This window comes from Myotis nattereri (genome assembly GCF_964212035.1).
Source record: "Myotis nattereri genome assembly, chromosome: 4".
Taxonomy (NCBI): Eukaryota; Metazoa; Chordata; class Mammalia; order Chiroptera; family Vespertilionidae; genus Myotis; species Myotis nattereri.
Genome location: NC_138079.1, coordinates 9,638,066 through 9,662,692, shown reverse-complemented (window position 1 = coordinate 9,662,692; position 24,627 = coordinate 9,638,066). Strand labels below are relative to the sequence as shown.

At 43.8% G+C, this 24,627-nt stretch overlaps 1 protein-coding gene across 2 annotated transcripts in view; it reads right to left on the bottom strand.

The window, feature by feature from the left end:
- Positions 1-11,986: 11,986 nt before the first annotated feature.
- The window catches only part of GHR (growth hormone receptor), a 120,264-nt gene continuing 107,623 nt past the window's right edge, over positions 11,987-24,627 (bottom strand). For both annotated transcript variants that reach the window (XM_081089003.1, XM_081089002.1), the window contains 4 exons: positions 23,086-23,251; positions 20,852-20,939; positions 15,253-15,322; positions 11,987-14,928 (listed from right to left, as the gene is read on the bottom strand). In XM_081089003.1, the coding sequence (XP_080945129.1) occupies positions 13,957-14,928; positions 15,253-15,322; positions 20,852-20,939; positions 23,086-23,251 (1,296 nt within the window). In that variant the 3' untranslated portion in view covers positions 11,987-13,956. The remainder of the gene's footprint in view (positions 14,929-15,252; positions 15,323-20,851; positions 20,940-23,085; positions 23,252-24,627) is intronic.

Here is a 24,627-nt window from a genome sequence, read left to right as displayed (position 1 = left end):
GAAAGCTAAAATTCATTATAATGATTCATCTTCAAGTCAATGAATTATATTTCCGATACTGATCTAAAAGGAAATAGTCCATTATTTAGAATCAGTAGGAATGCTAGGCACAGAACAGTAGCATAATGAAACTAAGGATTATTAAATGTCATCCTGCTGTTGAACCCCTTTCAGAACCACTCAGAAATATATCTTACTGGGATACAAATGATTTTAGGCAATCAATTAACTTCGTAGGCCACTTTGGTGTTGTTAAATGATAAATCGAGGCAGATTAAAAGTTTTCAGAGTTTATTTGAGAAAAAATTCCATGGGCAGTGCCAAACCAGATGTGTTAGGAGGGCTCTACTAACAAGAGCTGTGGAGAGACTTTTATAGAGAAAAGGCGAAGGCAAAGCAAGGAAATTATTGATTGGCTATAGCTCAAAGCCTAGTTGACCGTGATTGGTTGTTCTTAGAGTTTGATTTCTTAACCTTGAGGCATTTACAGGCTTGGATTTTGGTCTTCTTACCCAGGCTACGATGGCATTAGATCCACCTCAGTCTAATGCAGCAGTTCTCAACCTGTGGGTCGCGACCCTTTGGGGGTCAAATGACCCTTTCACAGGGGTCGCCTAAGACCATCGGAAAACACTTATGTAATTACATATTGTTTTTGTGATTCATCACTATGCTTTAATTATGTTCAATTTGTAACAATGAAATTGGGATCACCACAACATGAGGAACTGTATTAAAGGGTCGTGGCATTAGGAAGGTTGAGAGCCACTGGTCTAATGGCTTCCTTGTTTAATTAATCAATTAATTTGCCAGCGTTGTGAGACTATGCGGCTTAGTCAATGACTGTATGTCAAAGCCTTTAGAGATAAATACAAGAGGCACCTTCTAGGAACCTTCAGTCTGAGCTTATGTTGCCTACCAGAGATGTTTCTATCCCCCTGCCCCCTGCCCCAGTGTTTGTTCACTATCGTACTACAAAATGCAACTAGTCCAGAAATCGAGAAAACACAAGACCACAGAGGAGCCAGGTGCTAATTCCGCCTGGGGATGCGTGGGGAGCTTTTACAGTGGAGGTAATTCTTGCAGGTCTGCGCCTGTTCTAAAGCCTGCGTGCGCATTGTCCAGGCTGAGTAAGTAACAAGATAATGTCAGCAGGTGACTGGCTGCGGTCTGTGCGGGAGGTCTTGCTGATGCTCCTCTGCTCTTTGGGAGTCAGAAAGCTCTATACAGGCAGCGCCCTCTGGAGGTGACGTAGTGTGGGAACTGCCTGAGAGGGATCGCTACACGGCCTGGCCCTAGCCCTGGCCCAATAAGAACGCCTCTCTCAGGCTGAGTCAGGAAATAAAGGGAAAATATTGAAAAAGAGCCAGAGCCACAGAACTAGGCGGGATGACTGAGGTGGTGGGGGTGGGGAGGGGGGAGGGGGGAGGGGACGAGTACCGGATGAATGCCTCTGAGGAAGGTAGGAGTTAGGGTGACTGTTGAGTCACTCTGAGAGCCTGGCTGTGTCGCTAAGAAGGGACTTCCTTTGCTTCTGATAAAGTCGATTTGCATATTGGGACCCATACACTGGATGTCACCCCCGTGGCTCAGCCCAGGTCACAAATCTAAACCTAAGTCAGCCTGCACGTAAAGGAAACACAGGAAACACCTGGAAGGAAAGCTAACAGAGACCACTGCTCATCCGCCAACTCAGCCTCAGTGAGCTCCCCTCACCCTGGACCACAGGACCTGCTGGCCTTAGAAGGAAATCCCCGCCCTTCGAGCCAGTCCTAAGGCTCTAGAAACAAAATCCCTCTGGCAGCGGGCCCCACTGTTTGGGAGGCTCTGTATGTGCCCAATCCATGGATTGTTTTCTCTTGAATAAAAACATTAAACTCACTACTAACTTGTTTTAGTTTTGTCATTAGACACTTCTTTACTTTTTTTTCTTTTTCAGCAAAACAAGCAGGAATTTATTGGTCACAGCCAACCACGCGTAGGACAATGAAACAGGGAAGGGCATGGAAGAAGCCACCGGGGAAGCTAGGCTGGGCTGCTCTGTCTCACTGGGAAGCCAGATAAAAGGGGGATGCGGGGACAGTTTCAGGGGTTACTCCCCCTGGCTGCAAGCCTCCTGGGGTCACTTAGAATTTAGGAGATGCTTGCCTGCATCGGAGGGGTGGGGGCGGGGGCGGGGGGAGAAGAGGGAGAAGGGCTGGCAGGGGCATGCTCCCCAGAAGGGGTTGGTGGATTAAAAATGGCCAAAAATTCACTGGAACTCCTGTCCTCGAAAGGTGGGTCTATTTCCTCATCCCTTTAATTTACATTGCCCCAGTCCATTGCAGAAGAAGAGGTGCCATGAGAGTTCCTAGCCTAGGCCTCAAGCGGCTTTGCACACTTCCCTGCCATCTTTTTTCACTCCCACCAGGTGAACAAGCCTGAGTTGCGCCACTGTAGCGTCCACAGCCTGCCAAATGCCCGGTAGGTAAGTGTGTCCATCCCAGGTCATCCGGCGCCAGCCAAGCCACCAGCTGACAGCCGATGAATGACTGAGTGAGCCTCACTGGATGAATAGCTGACACAGGCAGAAAAACTGCCCAGCTGGGTCCTGCCCACATAGCCGACCCCCAACCTGCGAGCGAATAGATGCTGGTTGTCTTAAACCACTAAGTTTTGGAGGGTATTTTGGGCAGCAAGGGCTGAGTGATTGCTATTATTTGAAACATGATAGAGTGCAAGCTATCCACCATGGAAAGGAGATTGACTTTAAAAAAATGTATTGCCATTTTTGAGAAATAATACTCTTTCAAATTAGGTAAAAGATGGCTTTCTGAATCTGAAGCAAACAAGGCGGCAGTCTAGGAGACTGAGGCGTGAGATGATCAGACCCTGGACTAAAAGGTGGAGGGAGGGTGTTAATAAGAGAATGGGTTGTGGGTATTTCAGAGACTTCCAAGTCTCATTTCTGAGCAGGGCCACTGATGACATTTTCATTTTACGAAGATTCCCTCTATTGTGAATAATTACAGATTTGTGTGCCAACAATCGTCCTGAACAGTCCCAATAAGTTAAGCTGCTGGGAAAATCCTAGATTTTGCAATACCCTGGGTTTAACCCGCTGAGCACTGCTCATGCGACTGAACACAACAATTTACAAAATTTTAAAAGAGGTTAAAATAATAGGGACAGCAAAACAGGAAACCCTAGACTGAGAAGAAAGCCTCACAAACTAAAACTATCAAGTTTATTTCCCTGCATTTTGACTTTTGGGAGAAAGAGATACATGATAGGAATATATTTCAGTAGAAATCTAAAAATATGTCACATATTATTTTATAACTCTAAAATAATAAACATTCACTATAGAAAATGCAGGAAATTAAATCAAATGAAAAATAAAATACTTTAAACACCCATGTTTACTTGCCAGAGGTAACCATTATTAACATTTTGATGTATATATCATAAATCTCTCATATAACACACCCATACATACACACAAGTTCATATAGTTTACATGAGGAAAGAACACAGAACTTCACAGAACTTTTAGTGAGGAGATGAGAGTTTTACTTGCAGATATTTTAACTAGTTGTGTGGCCCTAGACAAGTTAATTAAGTTTTTTGTCTCAACTCTGAGAGGAGCATAACTCTTTCAGCTACCTCCCAAGTAAATAAAATAGACATTAAACTTTATGTGAAAACACTTGGCTAAAGTTAGTGAAGAAATGCAAGTTAGGTGTAAGGTGTTATCATATTAATTTTGTCTTAACATTTGGTTGTCATTTAAAATATTTAAACTTTTAGATGACATACTTTTAGGACTACAAAATTCAGCAGTCATTTAAGGTGAGTTAAAACATTAAAGCTCATAGCTACAAGACATTTATGAATCTATGTCATCACTTATAATTAGCACTTATAAAAATGCAGGTAAGATATGATGAAAATACCCTTACTTACTGTGGTCTAGGTTGGTTTTTCTTTTGCCACAGCAATGAATTATCGGCCATCAACCACTGCTTCTGGGGCTCAGAGATTCAAGCAGTTCATAGACTGTCGGGCAGCCTGCGCCTGTGTCAGTCATTCATTCCACGGGACAGATTGAGCCTGTTGTGCTTGTCGTCTGTGATGACATCTAACTTCTCCAATATGTGCTCTTCAAAGAGGAGAGGAGAAGTAGAAACTCCAGTTCCCTCACATGCATCCAAACCATAAAAAAAAAAAATTTAGATTATTTTCTACATGACATTTAGCCATGCATCACCAACTTTCCCTTCAAGATTACTTGTCCCTGCTTTGACTTGGTAAGATCAAGGATTCCTCCTGAAACTCTTCTTGCCACACTCAGCAGTGAGGCAGGGCACTTGGCAGATGAAGGACTGACTGTGGTAAATGAAACGTAAATGAAGATGTCTGCTTCATGGAAGTAGAACAGCCCTGAGCTTACAGCATGGGCTCTGGAGCTAGAGTGCGTGTGTTTGCATCCTGGCGCTAATATCTAGTAATTCTGTGACTTCAGTCAACTTAATTATGTGTGCCTCAGTTTCCATTTCAGTAAACTGAGAATAATAGAATTGCAGGATTTACCTCATTAGATTGTTGTAAGGATTGAAATAAGTCCATGTATGTGAAGTGCTTAGAACAGAGTCTGGCGCATGGCAAGTGCTTAATGTTAGGTAGAAGTGCTACTAGCCACTATAAAAAGTGTCATCTACTGGATGGAATTATAAAGTTGTGTAGATTCGGTGGTGTGCTGCAGTCATTCATATTGTCTTATGAGAGCTGATTGCACAATCCCTTCTCAACTTTGTGTTCAGGATGAAACACTGATAACTTAAAATCAGCCACTTCGGGAGCATTTACACTGTGGAAATTGGCAAATGTTATAAATCTGGACACAGCCCGCCTCCTGGAGAACTGGTTGTTAAACATGAACTAGCACACCACTGGTTATGCTTATCAGAAAAAGAGCCTTTTATCTTTAGCAGGTAGTTCTTGGGACCCATAGGTACTATAAAATGATCAATTCTTCATTTTCTCCACACTGTGAACAGGATCAGGAGCTCTCCTCCATCAAGTAGCGTTATAGCTTACATTGGTCTTAGGCTTCTGACTAGTCAGAAGGTCTGTGTTTTTGTCCTGGCTTATCACTTACTAGTTAAATAACTCTTGGAGAATCTCTTAGGTTTTCTGAGCTTTGATTTTTCTCTCCTACAAAATGTTAAAAGTAATGTCTAGCTTGCCTGTAACACAGATTTGTTATGTTTTAAAAAAATAGATATGAAAGTGCTTTCATAATATCAAAATCCTATGTGAATCATTTTCAACATATGGTACCATCTAAAGGAAAGCTAACAATAAGAATCGTTCCACTTTGGATTTTTGACTGCAGTTCTATTGGGAAAGCAAAGTGCATACAATTTCCTGACAAATTATTTTATACTTACGGAAAATGCTGATAACATCTCTTAATGCTCTCTGAGCAATCGTGTAGACTTTTTTTTTTTTTAATCAATAGAAAATTGCTTTTCTATATATCCTTACAAAGACTGCTTCCTGGGATTACTGTGCAAAAATCCATTATGTTTGAAATTTCATCTGGGTGATTTTATTTTTTAAAATTCAGCAGACAGCAGTAAGGACCGAATTATTTTTGTTCAGGTGGAACAGATATATATTCTGTAGCTTCACAGCAAATTTCCTCCATGTCATGAAGAGTGAGTAAGCATGTCTCAGTGTCATAGCCTCTGAGTTCAGAATGCACAGTGCACTGATTGAGACTGAGTTTGCTTTGCCTTTTATTTTATTTGTTACTAGAGGCCCAATGCATAAAATTCGTGCAAGGATAGGCCTTCCTTCCCCCGGCCGCCACCTTCACAGCCCTGGCCCCCACCCGCTCCCTTCTTGGCCTGGCACTGCCCATGTCTGCCGCCACACACCCCGGTTCCCCGGTTCCACAGAGCCCCCCCCCATTGATTGCTCTGCCGGCCGATGGCCTGGGCCTCCCTCTGCAGGGCAATCATGGGGTGATGGTGGGGCCCCCTGACCAATCGCATCGAACCTGCCTTGGCTGGCCTGGAGCCAGTGCGTGTCATAGTGTGGTCGTCTGGATAGTCATTCTGCTGTTTGGCCGTTCAGTCCATTTGCATATTATGCTTTTATTATTATAGATAACCAAAAAATTTTCCTTACACCTGACACAATATTATATTAGTTTCACTATGTGTACAACATAGTGATTAGACATTTATATAACTTATGAAGTGATCACCCCAATAAGTCTAGTACTCACCTGGCACTACATACATTACAATATTATCCTATCTAATAAAAGAGAAAGATGGTAATTAGCCATACTTCCGCTACCCTTCCCATTGGCTAATCAGGGCGATATGCAAATTAACTGCCAGCCAAGATGGCGGCCGGCAGCCAGGCAGCTTGAAGTGAATATGAGGTTTGCTTGCTTCAGTGACGGAGGACTCCAATGTTCCCCGCCTGCTGCTGCTGGCCTCTGGGCTTGCAGTTTGAAACATTGTTACAAATATAGAAGCTAAACAAAACCCCAGAAACCTGCTTTCAGCCAGCCTGGATCTCAGAGCTGGAGTTGAAACAGTGTTTAAATTATAGAACCCAAACAAACCAGATACCTGCTTTCAGCAACCGAGGCCTAAGAGCTGGAGCCAAGCCTCAGAGCTAAAGCTGGCCCAGAATAAAAAAAAAAAAGAACAAAAGGAGCAGTTGGGAGCTTCCGTCACCCACCAGCCTAAAAACAGCCCTCAGCCCCTCACCCAGACTAGCCAGGCACCCCAGTGGGGACCCCCACCCTGATCCAGGACACCCTTTAGGGCAAACCAGCCGGCCCCCACCAATGCACCAGGCTTCTATCCTATATAGTAAAAGGGTAATATGCCTCCCAGCACTGGGATCAGCGGAGCCGCGAGGCCTCCCGGCACCGGGATCAGTGTGACGGTGCAGCGCCCAAACCCCCTGATCGCCCTGCGGTTCTGTGTGTGACAGGGGGCGGGGCCACAACCTCCCTATCTGCCCTGCTCTGTTCCTGACAGGGGAAGGCACCCCCTGATCGGCCCTGCTCTGTGACAGGGTGCAGCACGCCAACCCCTCCCCACGGGCCCTGCTCTGTTTGTGACGGGGTAGAGCCATAACCTCCCCATCGTCCCTGCTCTGAGTGTGACAGGGTGCGGCACCCCAACCCCCTGATCCGCCCTGCTCTGTGTGTGACAGGGGGTGGTGGCCCAACTCCCCTATTGGCCCTACTCTGTAGGTGATGGGGGGAGCTCCTCAACCCCCTGATCAGCCCTGCTCTGTGCGTGACAAAGGGGAGCTCCACAACCCCCTGATGGGCCCTGCTCTGTGCGTGACAGTAGGGAGCTCCCCAAACCCCTGATCGACCCTGCTCTGTGCGTGACAGGGTACGGAGCCCCAACCCCCCTGATGGGCCCTGCTCTGTGAGTGACAGGGGACAGTGTCCCAACTCCCTGATTGGCCCTGCTCTGTGCGTGACAGGGGGCGGCGCCGCAACCTCCCCATCGATCCTGCCTTGAGCGTGACAGGGGGCAGTGTCCCAACTCCCTGATTGGCCCTGCTCCATGCGTGACAGGGGGCGGTGCCCCAACCCCCCAATCGGCCCCACCCTGAGCGTGACTGAGGGTGGCATCACAACCTCCTGATCCGCCCTGCTCTGTGCATGACAGGGGCGGCGCCCCAACTCCCCAATTGGCCCTGCTCTGAGCCTGACCAGGGGCTGCACCTAGGGATTGGGCCTGCCCTCTGCCACCCAGGAGCAGGCCTAAGCCAGCAGGTCGTTATCTCCCGAGGGGTCCCAGACTGTGAGAGGGCACAGGCCGGGCTGAGGGACACCACCCTCCCCACCGAGTGCACAAATTTTTGTGCACCGGGCCTCTAGTCTATATATATAAAAGCCTAACGGATTGTTCCACTGGTAGCTATGATGCGCACTGACCACCAGGGGCAGATGCTCAATGCACAGGCATGGAAACATGGAACAGACTGATGAATCTAAGAGGGAAGAGGGGAGGGAAGAGGGCTGGAAGAGATGAACCAAAAATCTTATATTCATACTAGAGGCCCGGTGCATGGATTTGTGCTCCAGTGGGATCATTCGGCCTGGCCTGCGGGGATCGGGCTGAAACCAGCAGTTTGACATCCCCAAGGGGTCCTGGATTGAGAGAGGGTGCAGGGCAGGCCAAGGAACCCCATTGGTGCATGAATCCGTGCATGGGCCTCTAGTTAACTATATTCCCTATACTGTACATTACATCCCTGTGACTGTTTATACAAGTGCCAATTTGTACATCTTAATTCCTTCACCTTCTTCATCTAGTCCTCCAACTGCCCTCCTATCTGGTAAGCATCAATTTGTTCTCTGTTTCTGTAAGTTTGTTTGCTTCTTTTTTTTTTTTTTTTTTTTTTTTAGATTTCAAATATAAGTGAAATCAGATGGTACTTGTCTTTCTCTGACTTATTTCACTTAGCATAATACCCTCTGGGTTCATTCATGTCAGAGATAGCAAGATTTCATTCTTTTTTATTGCTGAGTAATATTCCATTTTATATATGTACCACATCTTCTTTATCCACTCATCTATCGATGGATACTTGGGTTGCTTCCGTAAATAATGCTGCAGTGAACATAGGGGTACATACATCTTTTTGAATCAGTGTTTTGAATTTCTTTGCTAAATAACGAGAAGAGGAATCACTGGTTCATAAGGCAGTTCCATTTTTAATTTTTTGAGGTAGTTCCATACTGCTTTCCAAAGTGGTTGCACCAATCTGCATTCCCATCAATAGTGCACAAGGGTTCCCTTTTCTCCACATCCTTGCCAACACTTGTTATTTGTTGATTTATTGATGAAAGACATTCTGACGGGTGTGAGGTGATATCTCAGTGTGCTTTTAATTTATGTTTCCCTGATGACTAGTGAAGTTGAGCATCTTTTCATATATCTGTTGGCAATTTATATGTCATCTTTGGAGAAATGTTTATTTGGGTTCTCTGCCTATTTTTTTTAATCAAATTGGTTTCCTTTGTGTGTTAAGTTGTATCAGTTCCTTATATATTTTGGATATTAATCCTTTATTGGAGGTACCATTGGTCAATATCTTCTTCCATTCAGTGGGTTGTCTTTCCGTTTTGTTGATGGTTTCCTTTGCTGTACAAAAAATTTTTAGTTTGATGTAGTCCAGTTTGTCTTTATTTTGTTTCCCTTTGCTTTTCATTTTTGAGGAACTTGTATTGTGAAAGTAAGTTTAATGGTATCACCTAAGATGCTTTGTTCAGATTCACATTCACCTGAAATTTATTGTAACTTTATTTTGCGCCAGGCCTACTGGTCTAATTAGAGCGGCTTTTCCCAAGTGTGACTAGATATAATAATGGGTACTCCTTTACCGTATTTTACACTGTTAAGTAAATGGGGGAAATAATATTAAGTTTAAGTGGGTTTTTTTTTTTTTCTTCTTTTTTAACTGTAGAAGCGTTAGAGTGTCAGCAGGCACCCTGGCTCTCCCAGAGGGAAGTGTAATATGGGGTGTTTTCCAAACTTACCTGATCACAGAATCCCTCATTCAAGAACATTTCAGGGAACAGGTAAGTCCCAGAATCCATGTTAGCAGACTCATCCTAGGCATTGTTAGGTGCGCTGACATCAGAGTGAGTGGTTCAGAGGAGGGACTGATCCCTTAAGGTTGGCGGGAATCAGGGGGGCTTCATGAAGGAGACCTCTGAGCTGCGCCATGAAAGATGAGGTGAATGTCAACAGGCAGGACTGGTAAGCAGGAGCTGTTGGGGGGCCATGAGCAAGGACAGAGATGGGGGGCACACACTTTGTTCAAGGAGTGGCCGTGTCTCCTGCTATATCCACAGGGGTATCTTCTTACGTTCAAGTCAACATCCCCCAGACGACCACAGACCACACATGGCCGCAGTCTACTCAGGAGGATGCAGGACAGGAAGGAGGTGGCACAGGGCAGCACCAGGCTTTCTGGTCTACAGCTGTAGTCATGGCAGCGGTCCACGCAGGTTGTTTATACAGCTGTCCAGTGTTTTCTTTCCCCATCCACCCCGCCGGACAGCTCTGGAGCAAAGAAGGAGTTCTATTGGGCACTAAAGGAGGCCCCCCGCACCCCCCCAGGTTTAGAAGTTCTATGTCTCATTGGAGCCAACAGCTCTTGGTGCAAACCCACAGGCATTGCTTCTAGGGTCCCCATAGGGGACATGCTCAATTACAAGCCACCATATTCAAGTCGCAAGTATGGTTTATCTCCAGGTATTAGGAGCTTCTCCCCATCCCGGTGTAATTTGCCAGTCAGAGATCATTTTAAACACGAGCACTTTTGCCTACGTAACATAGTTGACATAATACTCTTCTTCGATGTCCACGGGAGCAGAGCTTGAATGTTAAGCAAAGTTCAAGTTCTTTTTCAGAAGCTGTGCCCTTTACACTCAGCTCTTAAAACAGGAAGCCTGCAAAGGCGATGGGGCACATTTTGTGGGAATTTGAGTTTGGATTAAGTAACATCTAGTGACATGAAAAGACACTTAGTATTTTGGTGTAAAAATAGGTCCATAAGTAAATATTGCAACATACGAACAGATTTTGGTGTTCGTGTGTCTTAGAACCCTGGAGAAGCTTAAACGCAGGAACACATGTGTAACCCTCTTCAACGTGATATGAACCCTCTGGAACAGAAAGGATTGTGCCTTTTCAGTCCATGGAAGGGATGGGCCTTTCCTTCCCTTCACTCCTGACTCTCCAGGTATGTTTATATGATAAACATACACTATCAAAGACCGGATGCTTAAAATGGTGACCCTTTGTTTTTTTAAAATATATTTTATTGATTTTTTTACAGAGAGGAAGGGAGGGGGATAGAGTTAGAAACATCGATGAGAGAGAAACATCGATTCAGCTGCCTCCTGCACACTCCCCACTGGGTATGTGCCCACAACCAAGGTACATGCCCTTGACCTGAATCGAACCTGGGACCCTTAAGTCCACAGGCCGACGCTCTATCCACTGAGCCAAACCGGTTAGGGCGACCCTTTGTTATTTGGGCATTGAAGCAGCATGTGTTCCAAACGCGAGCGGCAGAAGGCAGTGGGTAGAGAACGTTCTTTCTGTATTGAATGCAAACCCCCTGGGATTGTGAAAGGTGGTGGCAGCTTGCATCCCACTTGCTGAAGCAATGACTGATGGTTCCTTGGCCTTCTCAGAGCCATCCCAGACTCCAGCCGCCAGGACCCGGCCTGCACAACAAGGCTGTGGCTTAGTAGGAAGAGCCTGGTGCCTCCCGGGAGGAGCCAGCTTCCTGCCTCCACGGCTCTCAGGCTCCTGCCCTCCCGCCTCCCGCCTCCCTCCGGCCTGATTTCTGTCTGCTTCCCCTGGTGACAGGTAGTTGATGTGAGACTGGTCTGGGAGAGCTGATTTCCTCCTGCAGGCGACAGGCTCACGCCCCACTCTCTGCTCACTCTCACACACATCATGCAAACCGTAATGACCCACACACGGCTCTGGGAGCCCCTAAGGGCACAGACCCGCAGCCCAGCATGTTTGAGTCGGGTTCCTGATCCCTCACAGAGAGATGCCGGAGCTGCCTCCTCTGCACAGAACAAAAATCCCCACGTCCATTGCCAATGTGTTTATTTTTTATGGTCTTAAAATATGTTTTTGTTGATTTCAGAGAAAGGGAGAGGGAGAGAGAGGTAAAAACATCAATGATAAGAATCACCCATCGGCTGCCTCCTGCACAGTCCCTATTGGGCATCGAGCCCTGACCGGGAATTGAACCCTGACCTCCAGGTGCATGGGTTGGTGCTAAACACTGAACAGCATCATCCTGGTGCCAATGTGTTTAAACCAACCATGCTCAGATCTCCTTGCAATGAGAACTCGCAGTGTGCAGCCTAGGTAAGGACGCTTTTCATGTGGGGTCGACAAGAGAAGCATACCATCTTGAATCCAAGAAAATAAATTTATTAAACTTTGAAGGAAAAAAATCCACAGACATAAAGAAAGTTAAATATAAATTGCAGGACACAACTAGTCATACTAGTGAATAATGGCTTGTGTGGCCAGCAAAGTACCAAAACGACATTCTGAGACTGATTGAGGTATTTAGCTATTTTTGGCGATAGAAATGTTGTCAGCCTATTGTGAAATAGTAAGATAGTTTTCCCAAACACACAGTTTTAAGTTGAATTAGGTTCTACGTCCATGAAATTTATATGAAACTAAATTATGTAGCTCTTATTGAAAACCATAGCAGCAAGGTAGCAGAAAATCTATGAAACATCTATTACAAAGTAACATGTTGAACTTTAAACACCCAATTCCAGCTTTTCACTGTCCTTGCAAGAAGGAGGGAATTTAAAATTACCAACCATTAGGCTATTTCCTAAAAAGGTCTGAGCTAAATGGCAAATACTACTGAAGTTAAAGCTAACTTTAAAGTTTCATTCACCTTTTAAAAAAATACTTAGTGTGAGAAGTATTCTTCATTGAGATAAGATTCTTCTCTTTTCTATAAACTTTTTGGGGAGCCATCCCAGTGCTCCTAAGAATGATGTTGAGGCTACTAAGGGATCGAACAATAATTCATAAATTACTCAGGCCCCTTGTTTTTCTTCAGACGCCCTGCTTAGAGGCCAATCATTGCACTCAGAGGGAAATAAAAATGATGAAACTTCCTTTACTATTTTAAATAAATCCTATACGAGGTTTGGTGAGGAAGGCAGTTTCTGCGATTGGCTCAAATAAACTGGGAGTTATCTGTGGGGGTTTAAAATCTTGTTTCTCGTTCACATAAATAATGAGTATGTGTCTGGCTACTGTCTGTGAAACAAACACCTATTTCTCACACTTCTTACTCCATTATGCGGTGTTTCATTTCGACCTGCTTCGACTTACAAAGTGCTTCCTGTACCTATTCCCTTCTCAGGTAACTGGGGAAGAAAACCCAGCTGTGTCTGCGGGCAGCCCGCTGCCCAGATTCTATCGTTTTCTTCTTCCTCCTCAGTGTGAACCAGCTATAAGTCCTACTTCTAGTACGGAGTGCTCTGACACGAACCGAAATTTGGGTCAGGAAGGGGTTTCTGTTTGTTTTTTTTGGTTCACGAAAAGTTGGCCTGTGCAAACATTTTCAAGTTTTCTAAATGAACAAATATTTGTTTAAAAATTCAGCTAAGACCATCATGTTCCAATGATGTGGGTAACGACAATCATTGTGGACGTGTGTAAGGAGCTGGGGGAGGTATCAAAAGGGCCTTGTAAAAAACTGGCTTGTTTTCATTAGGTGCCTGGGACCAAAGCCTCAGACTGCAGTTGCTAGTCTTCAGATGGTCCCCGTGAACTTCAGGACACAGTGGGCAGTGTAGTAAAAAACAGCCATGCTTGAAGTGTAAATTATTAAAAATATCTTTATCAGTTTTATGTCAAAATAAAATTTTCCATATCCAAACTATGTTTTGTTCTCTTACGTATAATTTTAGCTCCCAATCACGTAGAAAAGTAGCCTGTGCTTTAACTCGCATTCGAGTTTCCCGAACTGCAAAGGCCACCTGATTTTTTGCTTTTTCAAAAAAAAAAAAGCATGATTTACTTGACATTAACGACACAGCCATTCAAAGCTCAGCATCACAAAATGAACACCCACAATAACAGGACGATCACTGCCACAAAACAGTCTTGGAGACGATTCTTGAAAGTATTTACAATTCACAAGGGGAATATCTAGCTGATTGTTTTTTTTCTTCTTCTTCTTTTAATATCATGTGTCGACAATTCAGGAAAAGGCATTTAGAATCCACACTCCCCGCCCACCCCCCCTCCCACTGTCCCAGAAGGTTTAAACATGGTTTTGGTTTAAGCATTCATGCCCCAGCCCTCTCTTGGCCATTAAATACTTAGCTCAGGGGAAATCAAAGACAGGCTACGGCATGATGTTGCTCAGCTGGTCTGTGCTCACATAGCCACACGACGAGAGGAACTCCTTGTCGGGCCGGGGCAAGGCAGTGGCGTTGAGGACCAGGCCCTGCGGAGACTGGACTATATGGATGGAGGTATAGTCAGGGACGGGCATCGCGGAGCCTGGGGCCGGTCCCGCTGTCCCAGCCCTCCGGGCAGTAGTGGTAAGGCTTTCCGTGGTGATGTAAATGTCTTCCTGGTTAAAGCTCGGCTCTCCACGTGCTGCCACCTCCACGTGAGGGGCCACAGGGATGCACTTTTTGGCGTCTGCCTCGCAGAAGTAGGCGCTGTCCGTGATGAAGTTTGCTTGGCAGAGCGAGGCCACCTCTGGGTGCGCGTCGCACTGGGGTATCCCTGCCTTATTCCTCTGGCCCGGGGAAAGGACCACACTCCCTGCGGGTGTGATGTCGCTCACCTGGGCGTAAAAGTCAATGTTTGCCAGTGGACTCGGACTGTGGAGCGGAGCATGGGCAGCGTGGTGAGCTGACTCGGTTTCACCGAGGGGAAGTGGTCTGGCTTTGCCTTCCTCTGCCAGGATAACCCCAGGCTCCCCAGCCGCTGGGGGAGCGTCCCTACCAGGCGGGTTGTTTTGATTCTTCATGTCAAGGCACAAGAGATCTGCTTCCCCTTTTAACCTCTGTGGCTGAGCAGCCTCTGAGGTACCGTCACCCCCGTCACTGGCATGGAAGTCAGCCTCCAGAATGTCAGGGTCGTAACAGCTGGTTCGGCCAGAGTCATCATCCTTCGCCCCCAGGATGTTAAGTAATTTCTGATGGTCATGGCTGAGGAGTCTGTCTGTGTCCGACCCTTCAGTCTTTTCATCAGGGTCGTCAATATCGAGCTCAATGAATTCAACCCAAGAGTCATCATTGTAGAATTCAGGCTTGTAGTTGTCATGAATGGCCAAGATGGTGTTCACCTCTTCTAATTTTCCTTCCTAGGAAACAGAAAGAAAAGGAAGATCTATGAAAAGAAACTCACAGTGCTTAAGTGAGTTAATAAATAACATTAAGAGAATAATTATGGTTATAATAAAGGCATGAGTAACAGAACCACATAATAAAAATACGTATTAGTGAAGAACTTTTAAATATACAAGACATAATTTTAGAAGATGTAATATTAAATGTTTTTTTTCTTTAGAAGAGGTACAAAAATGGAATGTGTTACATGTAGCTTGCAAAAGCCCTCAACACAAGACAATGTTTTACAGATATCATTCAATTAGTGTTATCTATAACTTAGCTAATTTATTAATTACCTTGAAGAGATCTGGGTCAATTCCTTTAATCTTTGGAACTGGAACTGGGGGCAGAATCAGCATCTTAATCCTTGAAGACAATTAAAATTTTGGTGTGATATATCTTAAAAGTTGTTCACTCTCTTATTTCAAAAGATAGAAATAAAATAGTGGCAGTGCGATTACTTATTTCAAATATCCTAGTCCTTTATAAGTGGAACACGAGAAAGAGCATGAAAATGTTAAGCAGTAAATAATGAGGGAAAACTACAGAAGAAAAAAAGAACAAAATGATAGCAACAAAAAGCCCCTATCTGAAGTCAATTTAAATAAAACATGGCTTTCCTGTAATCTTTTCCCCCCCTTAATGCCTTTTATTGACAGCCAGCGTTAGTATTTGGTAGTGAGAAATTTGATTTCTTCTAAAGCCAATTTCCATTTCAGTTATAAGAAAGGTAATGATACAGCACTTCACACCAGTAATTTGCAGAGAAAAGGCAGGCAGGGACAGAGAGAGGGAGGGAGATGGGGAGAGAGGGAGAGGGGGAGGGAGGAAGGAAGGGAGGGAAGAAAGAAGGCAGGAAGGAAGGAAGGGAGGAAGAAAGGGATCGCCAATCCACATGGAGCCAAATTGGGGTGGACTGGGTAAGTGTGCACCACACAGCTCAAGTCAATGATGAGATTACATAAGATGATCTCATTAGCCACAGTGTCACTGCAGGGTTCATTTCAGTTGGGACCCACTACATTTGAGCTATTTCTAACTAATCTGTATTGCTTTATATACACAATTCTATGATGCAGTTAAATTTTCTGTTCCAAATATTTAAATTATTTTTTGACCATAATTCATTTCAATATCTATGCTGCCTGTTTTGTGCCTTATTGTATCACTAGCACTTAGGACAATTCTTGGCACATAGGCAATGCTCAACAAACATTTCTTAAGTAAATTTGAATAAATTATTTATCTATTTTGTTACTAGTGTAACTGGAGGTTGTTTTTTTGTTTGTTTGTTCCTTACCCAAAGATATTTTTCCATTGATTTTTTAGAGCGAGGGCAAGACAGAGAAAAATATCGACGTGAGAGAAACACATCAATTGGTTGCCTCCTGCATGTGCCCTGACCGGGGCCCGGGCCAGGGAGGAGCCTGCAACGGAGGTACATGTGTGTCCTTGATTAGAATTGAACCCCGGACCTTTCGGTCCTCAGGCCAATGCTCTATCCACTGAGCCAAACCGTCTAGGGTTAGAGTTTGTTTTAAAATCAACATTGTAGCTCTAGAATAAAGCTTGGAGATTAAAAATTTCAACCAACTCACTTTATTGTTTTTTAAAAAACCTAAGTGTCAGAGATGTCACCATTGGGCAGGAATGGCAACCTGACAGCTGATATTCACTCAATGTGAATGGACAGTTTAGTCTATTCAACAGGGAGCTCCTTTTCTGAATATTTCCATTGCTTTTTTTTTTTTTTCTTACCTAACTGAAGGGATAAACCAAATTACATTTTATTAGTTGTTTTGACTAGCATCCATTAGGGTTACTCAGTGGGGCAAGTATTAAAGCAAACTGTTACTGATGAATACAAGATAAACAATATAAATTATTAATGATAACTGCCATATTTTGAATGCCTCTGATAAAGCAGGTACTGATGGGTACATCTTGCACTAAACTATGGGCCGGCAAATTATGGCCTGTGGGTGAACCTCGTCTGCTTTCTGTTTTCTTTATAGTTTTTAAACAAATTACATTTATTGGCATGACGTTGGTTAATAGGATCACAAAGTTTCAGTGCAGATTTCTGTTATGAGATCTGCATATTGCACTGTGTGCCCCCACCCCATCCAAAGTTAAATCATCTTCCATCGCCATATACCCTCTGTTTTTATAAATAAAGTTTTACTGGAACACAGTCATATTCATCAGTTTCCATACTCTCTATGGCTGCGTTGGCTATGACAGAGACTGCATGACCCAGGGAGCCCAGACACTCAGCATTCGGCCCTTTATAAAACGGAACACTTCATGCAGTCCTTACAACTACCAGGGAGGGAGAGGGCCTTCTGTGGAGAGAGTCAGAGGTTCAGGGCAGGTGTTCAAGTCATGCACTAATATTTGGCACAGCTGGGCTCAAATCTAAGTCACCCGGCAGAACCCGGCCTTTGCCCCTGTGGTGCTGCTCTTGTCCAGTTCTGCATCTCTAAATGGATGTTTCCATTGTTTGAAACATACAGAAACATACCATAGCCCTAATCAGAGGAAGCAAAGAGCCCCAAGTGTCTAGCGCTTGATCTTTACGTGTGCCTCCCTTTTTGGAAGAGGCTGACACGTGGAAGCACGTGTTGGTAGTTAGCTTTCTGGGAGTTGCGGTTGACCTGATGCCAGGGTGCCCAATCCTGTGGCCCACAGGGCCCAAGAATGTCCTGCCTGTGAATGAGACAAGACAGTGGCAACGCCACAGGGAGAGATGGGCATGGTGACAGACCAGAGAACGCCCTTCCCAGATGGGACAGCTGGGCCCCTGCTTCGGCGTAGGTTGCCAGAGGGTCCCATCAACCCAGCTTCGCTAGATCTTCCAGTTTTTAAAGACAATCTGCAAATATGACTTTCTATGTGGAAACTCCATCTTTTTGTAGCAAAATCTTTACTTCAAAATCAAAACAACATCCAGTAACAGGTCGGCAGGCTGGTTTCGGCTTTCTGTGTGCCCTGCTGTTTCACGCTGACTCTGTTATTCTTTCTTTCCTGATTAGTAACAGCTCCAAGGCTGGGGGCGCGTCACATGGTGGGAACCACAGAGTTTAGAACAGAGATGACCCTGGCATGAAACTATGCTTGTGACTTTGCTATCCTCTTATTGAAATCCAAGTTACAGTGCAAGTTTTGTGAGCATGGACTCCATCATCTGGACTTGAAAAAGGAGAAGTGGATTCAAAACTTCAAGCAAAGACACGGAGGCCTGAAGCGCCTCCCAGCCGAAGGCTCTGGGAAGGAAGGCTCACAGGGCACCTCAGTCTAATTACTGTTCCAATTGCTAGCACTACATGTTCTTTCCACACCTGCTGGCCAATGTGGTCTACCATTTCCTACTTCCATTAAATCACGGAAATTTAGATGACGATAAGGGTTTTTATGGGCAAATGAAAGAAAACATGTACTTCTTTTCTGCAAAGAACTTACGTTAGCACAGGAAATCTGGAAGTACAAAACCATTTCTAAAACTGTCACAATTTGATGGTTTTGAACAAACTATAGGTAAGAGCTTCATCATTCATAGAAAACCCTTTTCTGACAGAGGTTAATATACTTTCTTTGAAATCCTATTATTTAAATATATTTTTATTGATTTCAGAGGGGAAGGGAGAGGGAGAGAGAGATAGAAACATCAATGAGGAGAGAGAATCATTGATTCCGAAACCCAGCATGTGCCCTTGACCAGAATGGAACCTGTGACCCTTCAGTCTGCAGGCTGACACTCTATCCACTGAGCCAAACCTGCTAGGGCTGAAATCCTATTTTTGGAGAGTGTTATTTTTTTTCTTTGAAATATTATTAGCTAATATATTTAAACTACCTAACATTTATTTAGCTTTCACAATGACTCAACATTGACAGCTAAAAAATCAAGAGGAAATTACTTTATATACATCAGGGTTTTATTGGCTGCAGTTCCATATAAACTAGCCCTTCAACTGTACAGATCAATGAGTTAAAATTAATCAACAAAATAAATTGACTCCTTTGTTGTTGGTGTTACTTAAATATATAAATTAATTAAAGGTCTAAAAATGTATTTAACCCAGCTGGTATGACCCAGTGGTTGAGCATCAACCCATGAACCAGGAGGTCACGGTTTGATTCCCGGTCAGGGCACATGCCCGTGTTGTGGGCTCGATCCCCAGTGTGAGGTGTGCAGGGGGAAGCCAATCAATGATTCTCCTCATCACTGATGGTTCTCTCTCTCTCTCCCTCTCCCTTCCTCTTTGAAATCAATAAGATATATTTTTAAAAAGGTATTCATTCTTTTACTATTTTCCCCTAAAGAAGTAACAGTTGTGTTTGTAAAATGGACATGTTGCTAGGAAGTGAGGTGCAAAATGAACTTCCGCAGTGAGAATTTTGCTTCCCCACCGGCCGACACTGTAAAGCCACTCTCCCACAGGAACCCTTGCAGATTCCCCTGGAGATGTGGCAGGCTCACTCTAGAACTCCAGATGCTGAGCATTCTTCCTGCTACTCCTGTTCTTTTTGGAGGTTGACAAATGCTATCCATACAACTTCAAATATCAAATTAGAAAGCTTTTACGTATCTTCACATAGACTGCATTTTGATTTGCAGATGCCTCTTGGCTTGTCCTGGGGAACTTGTCTGCTGTTCTGGGTGGGATGACTGATCATCTTGGTTTGCCTGGAACTCAGGAATCTCTCAGGACACTGGACTTCTAGTGCTAAAAACAGGCAAGTCCCAGGCAAACTGGGAGTGCTGGTGACCCTAGTTCTAGGGGAAGGAGCTAGATTAACTCATGGGACTCTAAAAATATTCTAAATGTAAGAAAACTGGCAATCAGGATCAATAATTTTTCCTAAATGTTGTATGAAAATTTCTTGTTGTCTGCACCGAGTTTCTTTCAGAAAGAAACACAGAATTACAGATCTTACAACTCCAGGGAATTTTAATGGTCACAAAATCGACCATAAAACCCATGAGAACATGAAGACCCAGAGAGGTTAAGGGATCACCCAGGTCAAACACAGTGGCAGAATAACATCTGGAACCCGAGTCTTTTACCTCCCAGAGAACACAGACAGATCTCTCTTCAAGCTTAGAAAGAATTTAAGCTGTGTTGACACATGAGTTTGAAATAGCAAATCGTAAGTATCCAAATAATTTAGAAGTGTTTTTTTAAAAATATTTTTATTGATTTCAGAGAGGAAGGGAGAGGGAGAGATAGAAACATCAATGATGAGAGAGAATCACTGATCAGCTGCCTCCTGCATGCCCCCAATGGGGATCGAGTCTACAACCCAGGCATGTACCCTAGACCAGAATCGAACCCGGGACCCTTCAATCCGCAGGTCGACTCACTATCCACTGAGCCAAACTGGCCAGGGCAGTATCCAAATAATTTAAGTAAAACTTGAAATTACTTGAAATTGCCATGCTAGGAAATCTGAAAAGGGTGTATTAGACTGGTTTATCTTGGTGGCTTTAGTTTGCCACTTCAATTTGCTTGTACATCAGATTAGGACAGTGTGAAGCTTAGCCAAAGGCACAGAGCTCCCGGTGGTCTCGTGTGAATGTGTGACCTTGTTCAGGACTGTGAAGGGGCGAGGAGGCGGCTCTGAGAAACAGCCTTGTTAGGAGGTGCATGGCCAGGTGCACCGGCTAGTCTCTCCGTGTCCTGCACAACGTCCCAGAGAGAAGGCCAACCTGCAAACCCTCTCTGACACACACATCAAAGTGGTAAATATATAACTGGAGGTGACATTTTCTTGGGTTCATTACAATTTTCACTCATGATTTGCAAAAGAAAACACCAAATAACGAATGGAAAAACACATGGAAATCCAAACAACTGGCAGAAACATGAAGGCACACTATGTCACACCTACCTTTGCTGCTTAGAAAACATGAATAAAAATATCACCGTCAGCCCAAACATTCCAAAGATAATAATTAAGAACCACGGGAACCGGACATCTGAAACACAGGAGAACCAAGAGCTGAAGTTGACATTGCATTTTCTTTTTTCATATAAACATATTCCCTAATTTGTATCCATTAGTAGTCAGTGCTTTCACTGATGATCACTGAAAACAGAACACAACAATTTAGAATAGTGGTCTGTTCTGTTCCTTTCACATTAAAAAAAACATAAACAACAGCACACAGCTTAAGCACAGTCCACGTTGTAAGGACAAACTGCTGTATGTGTCTCATATGTTCAGGGGTGTCATGGGGGCTTCAGCTCTAGCAAACAGGGCTGCTGAGCAACATGGGACTTGACCTCAATGCCGTCTACTTGGTTCCTTTTTAAAAGTGTGGTGAGAGTTTTTATCCTCCAGACTGAGAATCTATCAGAAAGACGGGGGCAGAGTTTTTATTTATTTTCTATTTTATTTTGAATATTTTTATTGATTTCACAGAGGAAGGGAGAGGGAGAGAGAAACATCAATGATGAGAATCACCAATGATGAGAGAGAATCACGGATGGGCTGCCTCCTGCACACATCCTCTTGGGGATGGAGCCCGCAACCCGGACACGTGGCCTGATCAGGAATCGAACTGTGACCTCCTGGTTCATAGGTTGACGCTCAACCACTGAGCCACACTGGCTGGGCAGAGATTTTATGGTTGAACCACAAAGGAAACTTTTTAGACTTGCAGAGCTTATCATTTCACAGCCTCAAAAACTCCTTGGACAGGAGATCACTTTGGGGGCTCCCTCCTTCAGATTTTCATAAACTCTGCAGCAGGCTTCGGGAAACCGGTTTCTACAATTTCTATTTTGTTCCTTTAACACAAGTGCCTTGAAGCTGGTTCCCAGCCTTCTTACTGACCTGGTGGAGGTTCACTGTGTTTTCATTAAGAAGGACAGGTGGTACTTACTTTAATGTTGCCTTGTTAAAAGGAGGCCTTTCTACTGCGACATGCTTTCCTTATTTTAATGTTCTTGTTCACTCACTAACATCGCCCCGGGAGGTATTATGGGTGTTACGGAGAACCAGTGGGAAAGAGAACACCACTGCGTCCGGTGGCATTTTTAGTTTTATGTAAGTGACATGTTCAGGAGCAGAGCATAAAGCTGGTGCTTTGTTTCTTCTTTTTAACATGGAAGAAGAAGTCAGTTAAAATAATCTATGTTACACGAATGAAACGCCATCACAATAAGCTTAAGGGCGTGTGGCAAGTGTGTTTTATAAACCAGAATTTCATCATATCAAATTGTTTGAAACAGCAAGGCTGTTGAATAGAGCTTAGGAAAAAAAATGGAGGTATAGACATTTTGACTCAAGTGCTATTTAGTATCATGGATGCTACCTGTACGGTAAATGCAGAAATACACATTTCATTTCTCTGTAGCCTGTGATTGTCCTTTAACAAACCTCAGCTCCTCCCACGGCCCCTAAACTTCATCCTTAATGGAGATGAGCTATAGCCCATTCTCATTCGGGAGTGATAACCTTTTATACACATAATATCAAGCACTGTATTCCAACACTTGAATTCTCTTACTATGAATTCACAGGCTTCATGTCTTTAAACTTTCATTATCTGTGTATTTCTCTTGTACGTGATCTCCAGATGTTCCAGGCCATTCTCAGGCATACCTGGCCACTACTTACTACGACTTCTCCAGGTAAAAGCCACACCCGAGCTTTCTAACATCCAACAGCACCTGCCTTCGACCACCTGCGCTGACTCAGCGTTCGGCTTCCTCTTAGATGCCACGTCGTGCATCCACCTTCGAGATGCAGAATTTCTTCATTATGTATTTGAAAACTATTTTTTTTTCTGATTATAAATGCAAACAACTCACTGTAGCAAATTTTAGAATTATAGAATCACCTGAAATTCGGATATCTGGAGATAACCCTCATTAACACCTTCCCCTCTGTAACTTGCATCTATCCCACAACTTTTCCTGAATTAAAGGATTCAAACACTAAATCGTCCTCCTGCTTTTTAATGGGTTATACCTGCTCTAGAGAGGGAGCTCGAGGTCACCCCGACATAAGCTGCTAATGTATCTTGATTTGGACAACACCCTAACACAGTTCAGGGAATGCATCAGTATATATCGACGAAAGCCATCGTGGCTGCCACTTTCATCTTTCATTTTTACCTTCTTCACATGGCACTGGGCTCATCTGAGGAAGTGTTACATAGAGCACCTCACTGAACTCGCCGTATTTTTCTGAGTTTCGTTGTCTGCATCTCACGCGCACTTCATACTCTTTATCGAGTCTCAGTGAGTACACTGGAACGGATGTTGACAACACAGGGTCCATCTTTCAAGACAAAACATAACACTTATTGGTTAGAGAGTCAACACGCAATGCAATAAACTCTTCAAGGCTCATCTGCATTCATCTGTAAAGTAGGTAATATTGTGAATATGCACTGGGTGGTTGCTATTTAAAGAAAGATCAAGGCAAATAACTTTACAAAAAATCATTTGTTCTATGGACAACAGACCTCAAACTTATTTTGGTATAGACCCAGAGATTTGATAGACTTATGTAGACCAGGCTGTCAAATATCCTAACATCAAAGCATAATAAAATTTTTATGGAAAAATGACAGAACTATAAAGAAGACTACAGGTATGCTTGCCTACCCATTGTGATATCATAGTTTTGTATGAAAACATAAGAATAGAAAAACAAATCATAGTCATCCTTTGGAAATTCTGGGTAGTCGTTCATATGATCAAAGAATTGGAAGGGGTCCTAGGAAAATTATGGTTGTCTTTTTTTTTTTTTTTTTTTTAATTTTTTAATTAAATCTTTATTGTTCAGATTATTACATTTGTTCCTCTTTTTTCCCCCCATAACTCCCCTCCTCCCAGTTCCCGCCCCACCATCCGCCCTCACTCCCCACCCACTGTCCTCATCCATAGGTGCACGATTTTTGTCCAGTCTCTTCCCGCATCTCCCACACCCCTTCCCCCCCCAAGAATAGTCAGTCCATTCCCTTTCTATGTCCCTGATTCTATTATAATCACCAGTTCATTCTGTTCATCGGATTATTTATTCACTTGATTCTTAGATTCACTTGTTGATAGATGCATATTTGTTGTTCATAATTTGTATCTTTACCTTTTTCTTCCTCTTCCTCTTCTTAAAGGATACCTTTCAGCATTTCATATAATCCTGGTTTGGTGGTGATGAACTCCTTTAGCTTTTCCTTATCTGTGAAGCTCTTTATCTGACCTTCAATTCTGAATGATAGCTTTGCTGGATAAAGTAATCTTGGTTGCAGGTTCTTGCTATTCATCACTTTGAATATTTCTTGCCACTCCCTTCTGGCCTGCAAAGTTTCTGTTGAGAAATCAGCTGACAGTCGTATGGGTAGTCCCTTGTAGGTAACTGAGTTTCTTTCTCTTGCTGCTCTTAAGAGTCTCTCTTTATCTTTTGCTCTTGGCATTTTAATTATGATGTGTCTTGGTGTGGTCCTCTTTGGATTCCTTTTGTTTGGGGTTCTCCGCGCTTCTTGGACCTGTAAGTCCATTTCTTTCACCAGGTGAGGGAAGTTTTCTGTCATTATTTCTTCAAATAGGTTTTCAATATCTTGCTCTCTCTCATCTTCTGGCACCCCTATAATTCTGATGTTGGTACGCCTGAAGCTGTCCCAGAGGCTCCTTACACTATCCTCGCATTTTTGG